Source organism: Colossoma macropomum, unplaced genomic scaffold, assembly GCF_904425465.1.
Source record: "Colossoma macropomum unplaced genomic scaffold, Colossoma_macropomum, whole genome shotgun sequence".
Taxonomy (NCBI): Eukaryota; Metazoa; Chordata; class Actinopteri; order Characiformes; family Serrasalmidae; genus Colossoma; species Colossoma macropomum.
In genome coordinates, this window is record NW_023494790.1 from 2,796,237 (window position 1) to 2,812,386 (window position 16,150).

General features: G+C 41.0%; 1 protein-coding gene across 1 annotated transcript in view; it reads right to left on the bottom strand.

Moving 5' to 3' along the window:
• LOC118808927 (pyroglutamylated RF-amide peptide receptor) overlaps positions 1-16,150 on the bottom strand; it is a 36,621-nt gene extending 20,471 nt beyond the window's left edge. Inside the window, exons 1-3 of the mRNA XM_036571807.1 lie at positions 16,144-16,150; positions 13,568-13,960; positions 1,223-1,381 (exon numbers count right to left, since the gene is read on the bottom strand). Of these exons, the coding sequence (XP_036427700.1) occupies positions 1,223-1,381; positions 13,568-13,960; positions 16,144-16,150 (559 nt within the window). The remainder of the gene's footprint in view (positions 1-1,222; positions 1,382-13,567; positions 13,961-16,143) is intronic.

Genomic DNA, 16,150 nt, shown 5'->3' on the forward strand with positions numbered 1-16,150 from the left:
TGATGACTCTGACTTTAACAATAATGACTGACTTGAACACAAAAGACCCTGATTTTGACTTGAGCACCAAAGACTCTGACTTTGACTCAAATACAAAAAACTCAGGCTTTGGCTCAAACACCAAAAACTTGGACTTTGCCTCATACACCAATGACTCTGAATTTGACAATTACTGACTTGAACACAAAAGACTCGAACTTTGACTCGAACACCGATGACACTGACTTGAACAAAAAAGACTCAGATTTTGACTTAAATACAAAAGACTCTGACTCGAGCACCAAAGACTCCGACTTTGACTCGAGCACCAAAGACTCCAACTTTGACTCGAGCACCAATGACTCCAACTTTGACTCGAGCACCAAAGACTCCGACTTTGACTATAACACAAACAACTCTGACCTAAACACCAAAGACTCTGACTTTGACTCAAATACAAAAAACTCAGGCTTTGGCTCGAACACCAAAAACTTGGACTTTGCCTCATACACCAATGACTCTGAATTTGACAATTACTGACTTGAACACAAAAGACTCAGATTTTGACTTAAATACAAAAGACTCTGACTCGAGCACCAAAGACTCCGACTTTGACTCGAGCACCAAAGACTCAGACTTTGACTCGAGCACCAAAGACTCCGACACTTAAGGCCTTGTACACTCACCATCGCTTTTGCTCAGCACGGCTGTTGTGTTTTCTGTTGTTTGTCATCCAATTTATCGAAAATTTAAACTTTTAGCAGTTTTCAGTTTGATTTGACTGATTGACAAATTCAGTGCTCCCAGAAATGATAAATGATATTTGACTATAAAGAGTTTTTCAACTATAAAAAAAAATTAATAGTATTTCTTTTCTTGTGTAGTAAATTCTGTTCATGTGTGGTTCACACTACTCTTTGCGTTCACCGTTATCTGCCATGGTTACGTTCAGTACCACAGATTTGTTTATTATTTGGAAGTGTAATAAGTAGTAAACGTAATATACAACCATACGCTACTAACACGCTGTCATTAACAGGCTATCTTACTATCATGTACTATCATTTGTTACTATCATTTGTGGTGTCCAGTGTCAAAATCTGCTGAACAATCCAAACTGACCTGTTTAGGCTCAGGACTTACTGTGTTGGACAGGACTCTGGTTATAACCATCAAGGTGAAGAGGTAATTAAGTTTGCATGAACGAGTCACCGTGTAAATCCTGAGGGTCACTTTAACTCACCCAGCATTTTGTAGGCTCGTTTGGGTGTGTACTGCCTCTTCATTTTGAGCGGGTGGACGATGCCCTGGTACCTCTCCACGGCGATGCAGGTCATGGTGAGGATTCCCGTCACTATAGCCGTGGTCTGGACAAACGGGACAGTTTTACAGACCAGCACACCTGCAGGAGGGATGAAGGAAAATCAGAATGTTTTAGAATATGATTTTTCCAAATACAGATATACGAGGAGTTTTCCTCGGCGTTGATGAGAACGGAAATACCAAAATAAAAAAAGTGGGAAAGTAAAAACAAATTACAGTGACTCTCCAGACTAGACATTTTCCATGCACAGCTTTTGGGTATGATAATTATAGTAATTTTGCTTTTACTTGAGATTATTTCTAATCAAATTTTCAAGCTACCACTTTTCATGCCACAGAATAAAAACATTTTCAACCTGCCCTGCTTGGAAAAACCAGTTTAAGCTGATTACCAGCAAAATCATCATATTGTCCCTGTGGCTCAAAAACCTTGTTTTTCCATTTTCATTTTTGCACAATTTGAAAACTTCAGTTACTCTTTAGCCTACAGCAAGTTACAACTGTCACAGATGTGTCACACTGAATAGACCAGACAAGCACACAGACTGTTAACAAGTATTTAACTAAAGCACAAATAAAATAAAAATACAATAAATATGAGCTGTTGAATGTAGATGTTGTAATACAAGGTCCAGTTTCCAGACCCAGATTATCTAAACCTACAGACTAAAAAGAATTTTCAATAGTGAACCACCATTAGTGGGGCGAGTCAGTCCAATAATAGGCTTAATCTACACTATACAACCAAAAGTATATGGACACCTGACCAACACACCAATATAAGCATGCTGGGCATTATGTTGGCGTTGATATGGAGTTGTGGTCTATTACAGCTTCCACTCTTCTGGGAAACTTTCTACAAGATTTTGGAGAGAGTCTGTGGGAATTTGTGTCCGTTCATCTTGAACATTTGTGAGGTCAGACTGTTGGACGAGAGGGTCTGGATCACAATCTCCGTTCTAGTTCATCCCAAAGGTGTTGGATGGGGTTGAGGTCAGGGCTCTGTGAGGGCCAGTCAAGTTCTTCCACACCAAACCCTTCAAACCATGTCTTTATGGAGCTCGCCTTGGGACAGGGTCTTGTTGCCGCTACGTTAGAAACATATAAATGTCTACCTGCTGTACCATTAACATCACCCTTCACTGGAACTGAGGGACCCAAACCCTGAAAAACAGCCCCAGCTCATTATCCCTCCTCCACCAAACTTTTGGCACTCTGCATTTCCTGGCATTCGCCAAACCCAGACTCGTCCATCAGACTGACAGATAGAGAAGCTGATTCATCACTCCAGTGAACACGTTTCCACTGCTCCAGAGTCCAGTGGCAGCACTTTACACCACTCCAGCCGACACTTGGCACTGCACATAGTGATCTTAGGCTTGTGTGCAGCTGCTCGGTCATTTAAACCCCCTTCATGAAGCTCCCGACACACAGTTCTCATATTGATCTTACTTCTAGAGGCAGTTTGTAGTGAGTGACGCAGCAGAGGACAGGCCATTGTTAGCATGGTCTACAGCTTCTTGTCTGAGCTGTTATTGTTCTAAGGTACTTCTGTTTCAAAATAATAGCACTTACAGTTGACAGGGGCAGATCTAGCAGGGAAATTCCCCAACCTGACTAGCGGCAGAGGTGGCTTCCTATGACTGAGCCATGTTTAGTCCCTGAGCTCTTCAGTGCGACCCTCTACTACCAGTGTTTGTCTATGGAGGTTTTGTGCTTGATTTTATCCACCTGTTATCAATGAGTGTGGCTGAAACTTGTGATTAGGAGGTGCGTCCTCATACTTTTCGCCATATTGTGTATGTCTATGAAAGCATCATAGGATGTTTTGACATTTTTGTACATTTTTTTTTATTTGCTTTTATAGTTATGTTTTATTATTAAGATGTAATTTTATATAAAATACCTTGAATCATGAATTTTTGCTTCTCTGGGTCTTTATCCTGACTGTGCATCCAAGTTTAAAGGGGAATCCAATTATTCTGCATAATTCAGTGTCTGAGATGTAAACAGAGTGATTCAGAGTGGTTTGGTGTGAAATGGTTCAGATGTCTTTACAGTGGTGGTGATAGGAACCAGGGGTCGCCATGACTACAACACAAATATAGACATTTTATTTACTATCCAGAACCACCAGTGAACCTACACGAGTCTTCTGAGTTTATATGGAATGTTGATGATGGAAAATAGTGGTAAGTTTTCTTTGGGGACTATTTTGCCTTAAAACACCCTGCATGTATCCCTCCACTGTAAAGCATTTTAAAGCCAAAATCTTTTCAAAACTATCATAAAACAGCGTCTCAGTCATCAGGCAGTGAATTCATAAACATTTCATGTAATAACTGTATATGAGGGAGCTTTTAGAGGTGGACGTCTGGTTTCTATCACCACCACTGTGAACAGTTCTGACTCGGTAAGTTTCTCTAGAACAGAGCGTTTCACACCAAACCACTCTGAACGACTCTGTTTACATCTTGAACACTTATTTATGCAGGACTTTTGAAAAAGCTGTGGAATTCCCCTCTACGTGCTTCGGATTACAGTTGCTTTTATGAAAAGTGCTGTGTAAATAAAGATTTGATTGATTGATGTGATTGGTGGCGCTGGAGGGACATTTATAAAAGCTCCTGTCAATCAAAACTGTCTGAAAGAGCTCTTAGAGAGCGAGATGTAGAAAAGTGTTCCTCCATTTGCGCTTTTGAACAGATTTAAACGATTCGCTCTTCAGCTGAACTGAACGGTCCATTCAGAGTCGCTCCTCTGCTGAAAGAGCGAGGAGCTGAGAAATTATAGTAATGACAAAATGACTCATTGGATTTGATTCAGTTCAGTTCATGAACAAAATAATGGATGAACAGAGAGAAAAGTAGGTTACATCCTCACGTTCATGGCACGATATTTGGTCAATATTCAGTTCTTTGGCTCATTTATTCCCCTAAAAATTGATACTGTTTCTTAAAAATAAGCCTTTAAACATTCAAACTGGAGTTGCCAACTAAAACAGTGCTAGTTTCGTTTTAAATGTGCAAAAGTGGACAAGTTTCCTGTTGTTGTTGTTGTTAACACTTTCACTGAAGAGGTTTTTAATGCACAGTTACCGTTTACTGAATTTAATGTTTTAGAACATATAAAACATAAAATGTGACCTGAGCAAAAAGTTATGACACCTTATATATTTTATGTTTTATTTGTATTTCAAGTTCATTTAGACAGCATTAGCTCTCCACTGATACACTGTAAGAAATGGTTTGTGAATTCACCCAAAAAATTATTATTCGCTTTATTAGAACTACTTTCTGGATATTAATTTTTATTAAAACGTCATCTTAGATATTCATTTTATAACAACTTCACACTAGACTTTAATTTTAGAACTTCATTCTAGAAGGTAATTTTTTATTAAAAAATACAATCTGGATGTTGCTTTCATTAGAGCTGCATTCTAGGAATTAATGTTTTTAGAACTTCATTCTCGATATTAATTTTGTTAGAACTTCGTTCAAGATAATTTATTAGAACTTAATCCTGGATATTCATTTTATCAGAACTGCATTCTGGATGTTCGTTTTATTAGAACTTCATTTTTGATATTGATTTTATTAGAACTGAATTCTGGATAGTGATTTTATTACAAATTCTTTCTGGAAATGAATTTTATTAGAATGATCTGGATTAAGCTCGCCGCCACTGGACTCTGGAGCAGTGGAAACGTGTTCTCTGGAGTGATGAATCAGCTTCTCTATCTGTCAGTCTGATGATGAATCTGGGTTTGGTGGATGCCAGGAGAACGTTACCTACCGGAATGCAGAGCCAACAGTAAAGTTTGGTGGAGGAGGGATGATGGGCTGGGCTGTTTTTCAGGGTTTGGGTCCTCAGTTCTGGGGCTGTTTTTCAGGGTTTGGGTCCTCAGTTCTGGGGCTGTTTTTCAGGGTTTGGGTCCTCAGTTCCAGTGAAGATTATACAATTTTATGCTTCTTTTTTATGCTTTACACTCTTTTGCCTGAATGCTTCACTCTCCAAAATCTTGTAGGAAGCTTCCCAGAAGAGTGGAGGCTGTTATAGCTGCAAAGGGGGACCAACTCCATGGTTTTGGGGTCGGACGTCCAATAAGATCATAGGAGTGATGGTCTGTTGTCCACATACTTTTGACACTCAGTGTATATTATGTGGGGGAACTGAACTGCAGGGTGTTACGGCTGTGTGACACTGTGTAGAGTTTTATTCTAAGATATATGCAGCTGAAGATGCATCTCTGATCCTGCACGCTGTTATGGTTTGATACTGGCTGGTTTTATGTTATAATGGGCTGTTTATTGTGTGTTTGATCTATTATTTCGTTCATTTTTCTGGGCTCTGTCTCCTCTTGTCATCTTATTAGACGAGCGTCTCAGTAAAAGAGTCCAGTAGGGAGCAAGTCGTGAGGAAGAAGCAGTAGGTCAAAGCTTTGAGGGGTTTTTGTGTGAATGCCACGTCCCTCTGGCCAGAGGAGTGCCCAGAATAAAAGGTTATAGTGGTCATTACTGTGAGCTTTGGCTGTGGGTGCTTCTGGCTGCAGATCTGCTACACTCTTAAAGATTATTCCTCAAGGGTTCTTTAGAACCATGTACAACCATTTCATGCTTAAATGGTTCTTTGCATGGTGGAATGGTTCTTCTGATTGATGGACAATGCACTAAAATGGGTTCTTCTATTGTTACAGTCTTGACATCATTATGATGGGAGACTTCCTTTTGGTGCTATTTAGAATTTTCAAAAAGGTTTTAAGTAGAACCATATACAGCACATTCTCCATCAATCGTAAGAACCATTTCACCATGCCAACAAACATTTAAGCATGAAATGATACCATATAGAACTAATGGTTCTATATAGAACCATTCCCTTTACTAAAGAACCCTTGAAGAACCATCTTTTGACAGTAATAAAGGCTGAGTTAATCTTACAGGCAGCTTCTAACAGCTGGAGAACCCTGCTGTATGGAGCTCAGTGAATGGCAGAGTGCAACTTTTATTATTATTATTATTATTATTATTATAAGATCATTAACACCATCAGCTTCTACAGCTCTTGCAGATTCTACTACTTTTATTGCTTTCACTGCCAGAAAACCATCCATACTGTAAGAACAGAACTCCAACTACTAACATATTCACACTCTAAAATAAAACTAAAAACATAGTGCTTCAAAAACTGAAAATGTGATATAATAATGGTGAAAACTGGTAGATTCGATATTAAAGTGCTGGATCTCTAAAACAGAGCTGGCGGTTTTGGGTTGTAATTAGAGAGAGACAGATAGAGAGAGATGTAATTAGAGAATATTTAAGCATTAAACATGAGCGTGTTATTGTGAAGAACATCACGGCTGTGATTCGGTCGCAGGCATGAGCCAAAAGTGAGAACAGTAGAACATCACAGCCATTACATCATTCACCGCGACAAACAACCTCCAGTGTTTTTATACAGCACTTCTGGAAAGAAAAATGTAAAGCAGTGAAGCCCTGAACGTTCAAATGTTGTCCTTCCGCTACAAAAAGTAGTGCCACTTTGTGATACAGACACAACCATAAACTTGTGGCAATATCAGGTTGAGCTCAGCTTTTTCAATGTTTTCCAGAAGAAGCTGCATGTGCTTTAGTTAGCGAATGTGAATTTGTTTGTTTACGGATTCACAATATCTGTGTATGTAGTTACTGTGAGTAAAACATGCTGACATCACAAATATAAGCTTCTCAACCAATCAGATCCACCTCATTTCTCACGTGACCGCACTGCTTTGAGATTATAATGGAGCGGGAGTGTAATTTCACCATTTGTAACAAAGTCAAAGAAAGTAATCTTACTTTTAAAGTTTTTGTTTTGTCCGTTAAATGACGTTCTGGGACAACGTGCAGTTTGTGGCTGTGGGCACAGATGATTGAAGATGAGATTATGGCAAGAACAGCAATGCTACAAGCATAAATTGTCAGACAGAAGACAGTGGCTGCATAATGACTCTTTGAAAAAGCCCAGAAGTCAGTGCTGAAATCTGAGCACATAAAATCCAACCAGATGATAAACTGTCAGTTAAACATCCCTGTTTGCTCCTAACAGACTCGCTTTAAGTGGTTCACACTTATAGTCTCTTTGGATTCCCTCACTAGCAGCCTGGACAGGTAGCAGAAAGCTAACCCGCTATCAGGCTAATGCTACAATAATGTAAGATAGACTTCAAGCTTAACATTTTGAATGAAGCGTTACTTAAAAACTGAGACTATTAAAGTACGAGCTAAAAATATCAGTATTTAAACTAGAGCTGGGATTAAAATCCCAAATAGTGGCCAGACACAAACAGTTTAAATGAAATGACTTTCTTAGTGTGACTAATTGGTAGGGGTGGGAATCTCTAGGCACCTCACGATTCGATTCGATTACGATTCAGAGGCTGCGATGCGATTATAAAACGATTATCGATCTTTTTTTTTTCTATACAGCATTTCTATTTTCTCACTGTCTGAGGACTTGGAACTTTTAATGATCCATAATGAATTTACTTCCATCTGAATCGCTGTGTCAGTAAAATATCTTCGAGAGGGAACGTGTGCAACATGGCGCAAAAGCCCTGTTTCGGTGTGCAGACTGCAGGTCAGATAGCAGCGATGCGTTATTCGCATTTATAAGCAGCGCAGTTGGTTTCCTGGTACGTTAAATCTGCAACGAGAGACTGTCAAACATTAAACAGTTGCGAAGATGAAGTCGCTTCTCTTTCGAATTTCCCCGTTCCACCTTAAATGGTGCCGCATTTACATTCGGTGCCTCAGTCAGAATTTAAGGTGGAACGGGAAAATTCGAACAAGAAGCTGGAGAATAAGAGGCGACTTCAGCCTCGGAAAACAGTCGAACGCTGAGAGGCATTTTACGATAAGCCGATCTACTTTTGAGGAAAAGTTGCTGGAGATGGGAGAAAAGTGGCTGTAGCTAAAGCAGAGCGAAGTAAATCTGCGCTCTCGTTTATATTTTTAGGCTACACTAGGACATTAACACACACTGAGACATACTGGACATTAAATGTTGTGGCTCCCAAGGTGGTTTGATTTTTGTTGAAAGGCAAAATGGCTCTTATCATTTGCGTTGCGACTCCTGATCTAACCTGGCTTTAATGCAGAGGGAGCCGGTCGGATTTCTCGCTCATCCAGCTGTGTTTTTGTTATGTGCCGCCACAGACTGTCCGGGCGCTGCACTTCCACACTTCCAAGTTCCGCCTTTTGCGTTCCGTCAACATTACGTTATAAGTGAAATATTTAGAAAATCGATTTTTGACATTTGTGAATCGATTCAGAATCGTCCACGTCCGCATCGGGATGCATCTAAAAATCGATTTTTTACCGCACCCCTACTAATTGGTGTAGCTGGCTATAAATCAGATCCTCTGATTCTCTCCATCATGAGGGGTCAGTTTGTGCCAGATACTCAGTCTTCTTTATCTTGGCGTTGCTATTTGTTAGATACTCTTATTGTGGAGCGGCCATGGCCAGATTTCATAAGGCGAAGGCTGCTATAATTCAGAACTGGTCTAATGCTGTTGCTTTGTGAAGGCCTTGTAGAGCCAGAGTGATTTAATATCTCCTAAACTTCACTGATACTGTATATGGCTGGATATGAGTATGATGTGGATATAACCATAATATCCCCCACATTTATTTTGCAGGGATTCTGACTGTGTCTGTGTGTTGTTGTCAAAAAACAATAAACATTCATTAACAAAACAAACACCCTAAAACAAACAACAACCAAAAAGCCCTCTCTCTAAACCCCATACGCAAAGTTACACTGAGATGAGAAGTTTCACCGAAGCATTAAGGCTGCAAATAACAAACAAAAATACAAACAAATAACAAAGAAACAGCCCCAAACAACAAAACAGCCCAAAAGCCCTCTCTATGTCCTGTACCTCTGCTCCACTGCGATGGGTTCGCAGTAAGATGGAGGGTTCAGACTAACATAACTAGCCAACCAAACAAACAAAAACCCCTCTGTATGTCCTCTACCTCCACTCCATTGGGACGAAAGGTTGGATAGCAGCATAAATTGTACGAACAAAAATAAAAATGTGGGAAAAAACCCCAAACAAATAAAAAATGCTGCCCAAAAAACAACAGAAGAGCCCTTTAATGCTCAACTGAGATGTTGCAGTAGCAGGAAGAGCACAAAACGACAAACAAATAGTGCATCCAAACAAATGTTTCCCAAACAACCGAACAAAAACAGCTTGTCTGCGCCCCCTGTGGCCACTCCACTGTAACGAGACGTTTTGCAGTAAAGGGAAAGATACAAAAATCCAAAACAAAGAAAACAACAAAAGCCCTCTCTGTGCCCTGTGCATCTGCTCCACTGGAATTTAGGATTCCTGCAGTGTTTATAGCACAAACAAGCAAATAAAAATATGGCACAACAAAACACCCCCAAACAAACAAGCACAAGAATAGTCCTCTCTCTGTGCCCCATCCCTCCGCTCTGTTGAGATAACATGTTCTGCAGCAGCACGAAAGGCACAAACTGAATAACTGACTAAAACACCCAAACAAACAGGACAGCAACGTCCACTTTAGTCCAGTGGAATTTTACAGTAAAGTGAAGGGTACACAAAAAGAGGACACACAAACCCCCCCAAAAACAAAACAACCCTCTCCTAGCACTGTACCTCTGTTCCTTAGGGTGCAATATTTTGTATCGGCGTGAAGGATACAAACAAAAATGGCCCCAAACAAACACACAAGGATGTACACTGGGATGTAAAGTGTTTTGCACAGTGTCACTTTAGGAGTTTGCTGCTATTATTGCTTTTCATCACTTATTGTAGTTTATATTTTTATTTCATTGTATTATTCCTGCTTTTGTGGCCTCTATGTGAGAGATGCCATATGAAATTTCATAGTACCGGAGTATAATGATGATAAAGACTCTATTCTCTGTTCTACAAGCAAACAAAAACACCTCAGAACTAAAACTGTCCAACAGAAAAAGCTGAAAAGGAAAAGGTGTAATTCAGGCTCTGATTATTTTCATATATTCTGGCAAAGCCCACATGTTTTATTGGAGCCATGGAGTACAAACACTGTCTGATCTCCTGAATGTTGATCTTCCTTCATGTCCAAGTTTGCTTTTATTAGGAGGTGATTCTAATATGACTCCTAATTCACAGCAAAAGAGTTTTAATCGCAGCTTTAACAGCTTTAAAAGTCTATTTTGAAGGGCTGGTTTGTGCCAGATATTCAGTCTTCTTTATCTTGCCGTTGCTATTTGTTAGATACTCTTATTGTGGCGTGGCCATGGCCAGATTTCATAAGGCGAAGGCTGCTATAATTCAGAACTGGTCTAATGCTGTTGCTTTGTGAAGGCCTTGTAGAGCCAGACTGATTTAATATCTCCTAAACTTCACTGATACTGTATATGGCTGGATATGGGTATGATGTGGATATAACCATATTATCCCCCACATTTATTTGTGTTTCCATGTATTACAGATTCTGAATCTGCCTGTGTTGTTAAAAACCAATAAACATTCATAAACAAAACAAACACCCTAAAATAAACAACACAACAGCCCTCACTCTAAACCCTGTACTCAGTTACACTGAGATGAGAAGCGCAATCAACAAACAAACACATAACAAAAAACACCCTCAAACAATAAAACAGTCGAAAGCTGCTCCACTCGGTGGAAATTTTTGCAGGCAAAAACAAACGAATTAAAACAAAATGAAACAAACATCCGCAAACAACGAACACCTTTACACAAATAACAAAACAACCAAAAAGCCCTTTCTATGCCCTGTACCTCTTTATTTTATCTCCATTGGGATTAAATATTTTGTAGTGGGATGAACAAAAACAAACAAAAATATGACCTGCAAACAAAAAAGCAAACAAAAAAAAACAAAACAGATAAAAAGCCCTCTCCATTTAATGGAGATGTTTTGCAGCAGATTAAGGATGCAAACAAGCAAGCAAACAAACATTTCTCTGTGCTTTGTATCTGCTCTGTTGGGTGGAATTTTTGCAGCCAAAACCAGACAAATTAAAACAAAACTAAACTAAAACACCCCCAAAGAACATAAACAATCCAAACAAACCAAGAACAAACACACACCCTCAAACAAACAGCAAAACAGCCGAAAGTTGCCCCGTTGGGTGGAAATTTATGCAGTCATAAAGACAAACAACTGAAAACAAGATAAAACAAAAATACTTCCAAACAACAAACATAAAAATACAACAAACAAACAAACAGCCAGAAAGCCCTCTCTGTGCCCTGCACTTCATCTCACTTGAGATGTTTTGCAGCACATTAAGGATGCAAACAAACAAACATTTCTCTCTGTGCTTTGTATCTCTGCTCTACTGGGTGGACATTTTTGCAGCCAAAAACAGACAAATAAAAACAAAACAAACACTCCAAAGAACATAAAGCACCCCAAGCAAACAAACGAAACAGTTGAAAGCCCTCCCTGACCCTGTACCTCCACTCCACTGAGATGTTAAGCACATTAAGGACACAAACAAACTACCAAACAAACATTCTGTGCTCTGTATTTCTGCTCTGTTGGGTGGACATTTTTGCAGCCAAAAACAGGCAAATTAAAACAAAACACCCCCTAAAAAAACAACAAAACAGACAAAAAGTTGTCTGTATGTCCTGCACCTCTGCTCCGTTGGGCTAAAATATTTTTCGGCATGAATGACACAAACAAAAACAAACAAACAAACAAAGCCAAAAAGCCCTCTCTGTGCTCCGTACCTCAGTTCAATTGAGATGAAATGAGATGTTTTGCAGCACATTAAGCAAACAAACAAACAAACATTCTCTCTGTGCTTTGTATTTCTGCTTTGTTGGGTGGAAATTTTTGCAGCCAAAAGCAAACAAATGAAAACAGGACAAAACAACCCCCCACGCTATATAAAACACAAACATCCCCCAACAACATAACCACCCCTACACAACTGAAAAAACAGCCCAGAAACTGTCTTGATGCTCTACCTCGGCTCCACTGACAGGAAATATTTATAGCGGCATTTTGTAACAGTACAAACAAAAGCAAACAAAAATGCTACAAACAGTCAAAAAGCCCACTCGATGCCCTGCACCTCCACTCACTTAAGATGTTATGCTGCACATTAAGGATGCAAACAAACAAACAAACACATGTTTGAGTGGAATGTGGAAATCTTTACAGCCAAAAACAGACATATTGAAACGAAACAAAACAAAACAGAAGCACCCCCTAAAAATACAACAAAACAGCCAACAAGACGACTCTGTCCTGTACCTCTGCACCATGGGTTGAAATATTTTGTAGTGGTATGAATGGCACAAACAAAAATATGACAAACAAACAACAAGGCCAGAAAGCCCTCTCTGTGTCCCGTGACTCAACTCGACTGAGATGAGATGTTTTGCAGCTGATTTAAGGATGCAAACAAGCAAGCAAGCAAGCAAACAAACAAACAACCAAACAAACATGCTCTCTGTGCTCTGTATTTCTGCTCTGTTGGGCAGCCATATTTGCAGACAAAAACAGACAAACCAAAACAAAACACCCCCTAAAAATACAACAAAACAGACAAAACGTTGTCTCTGTCCTGCACCTCTGCTCCGTTGGGCTGAAATATTTTGTAGCGGCATGAATGGCACAAACAAAAACAAACAAATGCTACAAACAAATAAAGCCAGAAAGCCCTCCCTGTGCCCCGTAACTCAGCTCGATTGAGATGAGATGTTTTGCAGCAGATTAAGGATGCAAAGAAGCAAGCAAACAAACAAACAAACTAACTAACTAACTAACAAGCGTTCTCTCTGTGCTTTGTATTTGTAGTGCTTTGTATACAACAAAACAGACAAAAAGTTGTCTCTGTCCCGCACCGCTGCCCCGCTGGGCTGAAATATATTTTGGCATGAATGGCACAAACAAAACCAAACAAAAATATGACAAACAATCAGTCAAACAACAAAGCCGGAAAGCCCTCTCTGTGCCCCGAACCTGAACTCAGTTGAGATGAGATGTTTTGCAGCACATTAAGGATGCAAAGAAGCAAGCAAGCAAACAAACAAACAAACAAACATTCTCTCTGTGCTTTGTAACTCTACCTCTGTTGGGCGGAATTTTTTGCAGCCAAAAACTGAGAATTTAAAACAAACAAAACTAAAACACCCCAAAGAACATAAAACACCACAAGCAAGCAAACAAACAAACAAACAAACAAACAGCCCCCCAGACGGCCGCTCTACCTCCGCTCCACTGTGAAGAGATGTTCTGCAGTAAGGTGAACGGCACGCAGAAGAAGGTGATGAGCAGGTCGCTGAGCGCGAGCGAACACATGAAGAGGCTGGACGCGCGCCGCGCGGCTCCTTCGCGCGCCAGCACGCACAGCACCACGCCGTTCCCCAGCAGCGCGAGCGCGAAGATCGCGGCGTACGTGAGCACAAAGGCGATGCGCGCGCGCGCGGGCAGCTCAGGCGTGTACACGAGCGGCGGCACGCCGTACGCGCGGATGAACTCGTGGCGCGAGAGGTTGTAGCGGCGCAGCAGGTCGCGCAGAAGCTCCGGGGTGATGCGCCCGACGCTCGCGCTCGCGACCGTGGACGTGGCGGCCGTCATGCTGCATGCACAAAGCACCGGACCTGATGGAGAACAGGAGGGCAGGAAGGAGGGAGGAGAGGGTCTTTCTTTACCCCTCTTAAGGGGTTAGTGGCGCGCGGACACGGAGTGACTCCAGCACGAGCGCAGAGCCGTAGATCTCTCTCTCTCTCTCTCTCTCTCTCTCTCTCTCTCTCTCGCTGTGCTCTCTCTCTCTCTCTCTCTCTCTGTCTCTCTCTCTGTCTGTCTCTCTGTCTGTCTGTCTCTCTCTCTCTCTCTCTCTCTGTGTCTCTCTCTCTCTCTCTCTCTCTCTCTCTCTCTCTCTCTCTCTCTCTCTCACTCGCTTTCTTTCTTTCTTTTTTCTTTGTCTCTTCTCTTTCTGTTTATCTTTTTTCTTCTCTCTCTCTCTCTCTCTCTCTCTCTCTCTCTTTCTGTTCTGTTTCTCTCTCTGTGTGTGTTCTGTCTCTCTCTCTTTCTTTCTCTGCTCTGTGTCTCACTCGCTTTCTTTCTTTCTTTTTTCTTTCTCTTCTCTTTGTTTTTCTCTTTTTCTCTCTTGCTTTCCTTCTCTCTGCTTTCTCTCTCTTCTTTCTGTCTTTCTTTCTTTCTTTCTTTCTTATTGTCTTTCTATCATTTTCTTCTCTCTCTGTTTTCTCTCCGCTTTCTCTCTCTTGGCCTTTCTCTTTGTCGCTTTCCTCCTTTCTTTCTCTCCGTTCACTTTGTGTTTCTCTCCCGTTGCCTGCTGTTCTCTCTCTCTCTCTCTCTCTCTCTCTCTCTCTCTCTCTCTCTCTCTCTCTGTCTCTCTCTCTCCCCCTCCCTCTCCCCCCTCCTTTACCCTCTCACATATTCACTCATACGTAGTAGCGCATGCACATACAGCACTGTGCAAAAGTCAGAGACCATTTGTTTATTTTCACTCAGAACAGCCAATAAGTACAAGTCATTCATTTGTTCAGGAAATATTTCTGATTGGATTAAGTAGAAGATAATCCACTCACAGTGAAGGAGAAGGTCAAAGGAAAATAAGAGAAAACACAGGAGTTTCCAAAACTGAACCACAGAGAAAATGTGGCTCCTAACAACCACCTGGAAGACCTGGTAGACATTAAAACTGCCCCCATCAGATAAACAGCACCTAAAGCTCCAGACGTGTCGTTACTGAGTGAGGAGAATGAAACCAGGCTAAAACATGGTGAGTGTGAGCTGCTGTGAGTCGCCCTGTAAAGCCTGAAATGATCGTTTAAAGTCAGAGGTGTTGAGTTTTTCACACGGTCGTCCGTCTTAATGTATTAACGTCACACAGTGGCTCGAAGTTTCGGCCTCAGATGATCTCAAAATCAACATCATACTGATGAAGATATGATGACAGTAGTTTAGATCGAGTCCTCTTCAAATTCTCTTTCAACTCACTCACAATATTCAGATTTAGCCACTTATGGGCTACATAGAGCTCAACACATTGCATGCAATTACATATTTCCACCAGAGAGGTCTCCAAATCCCCAAATCCTACGTAGTGTTGCTTGAAAGCACATGTGTTTCCAGTCCCTGTGGCCCAAAACTCTGCAGATGTCAGCACACTGCCTAATTAAACACGCCTGATTCAGCTCGTCAGCTAATCAGTGAGGCCTCATGAACTGAACTGAGAGCCTTAGATGAGGGTAAAGGCTAATATCCACAGCACTTTGGCCCAGAAGGTCCCCAGTTTGACATGCCTGCGTTAAAGCTTTCATCTCTGAGAGAGAGGAGAAAATCAAGCTGCTTCAGATCTGAAAACATCCACAGGTGTTTCTGTCCATCCTTCCACTGTGAGAAGACGACTCAGCGCTGTGGGTCTGAAAGGATGTGTAGCTGTCAAGAAGAACCTCACTGAGAAAAGGGACGGACACATCAAACAACGAAGCTGAACGATGGACTGACCACCCCAGAGTCCAGACCTCAACACCACTGAATGTGTTTGATTACTTCAGAAAGTGTTCAACCAGCTTCTAAGACTGAACTTTGGAGGTGTGTCTGCAGATTCTTTGAGGAACTGAAAGTGAGTCTCCTGAACAGAGTGGAATAAAGGGAGAGAGTGACTCACTGAACACTGAACAGCTGAGATTAGATCAGCCTCTGTGTAATTTTCTTTTTCCAGACACTGAAAAAAGAATAGATTGTACTTAATGGCGTAACAGCTCAGAAGCTCCCTTCACAGTGGACGACCAGGACCATCTAAAATGACCTTTACCTTCCAT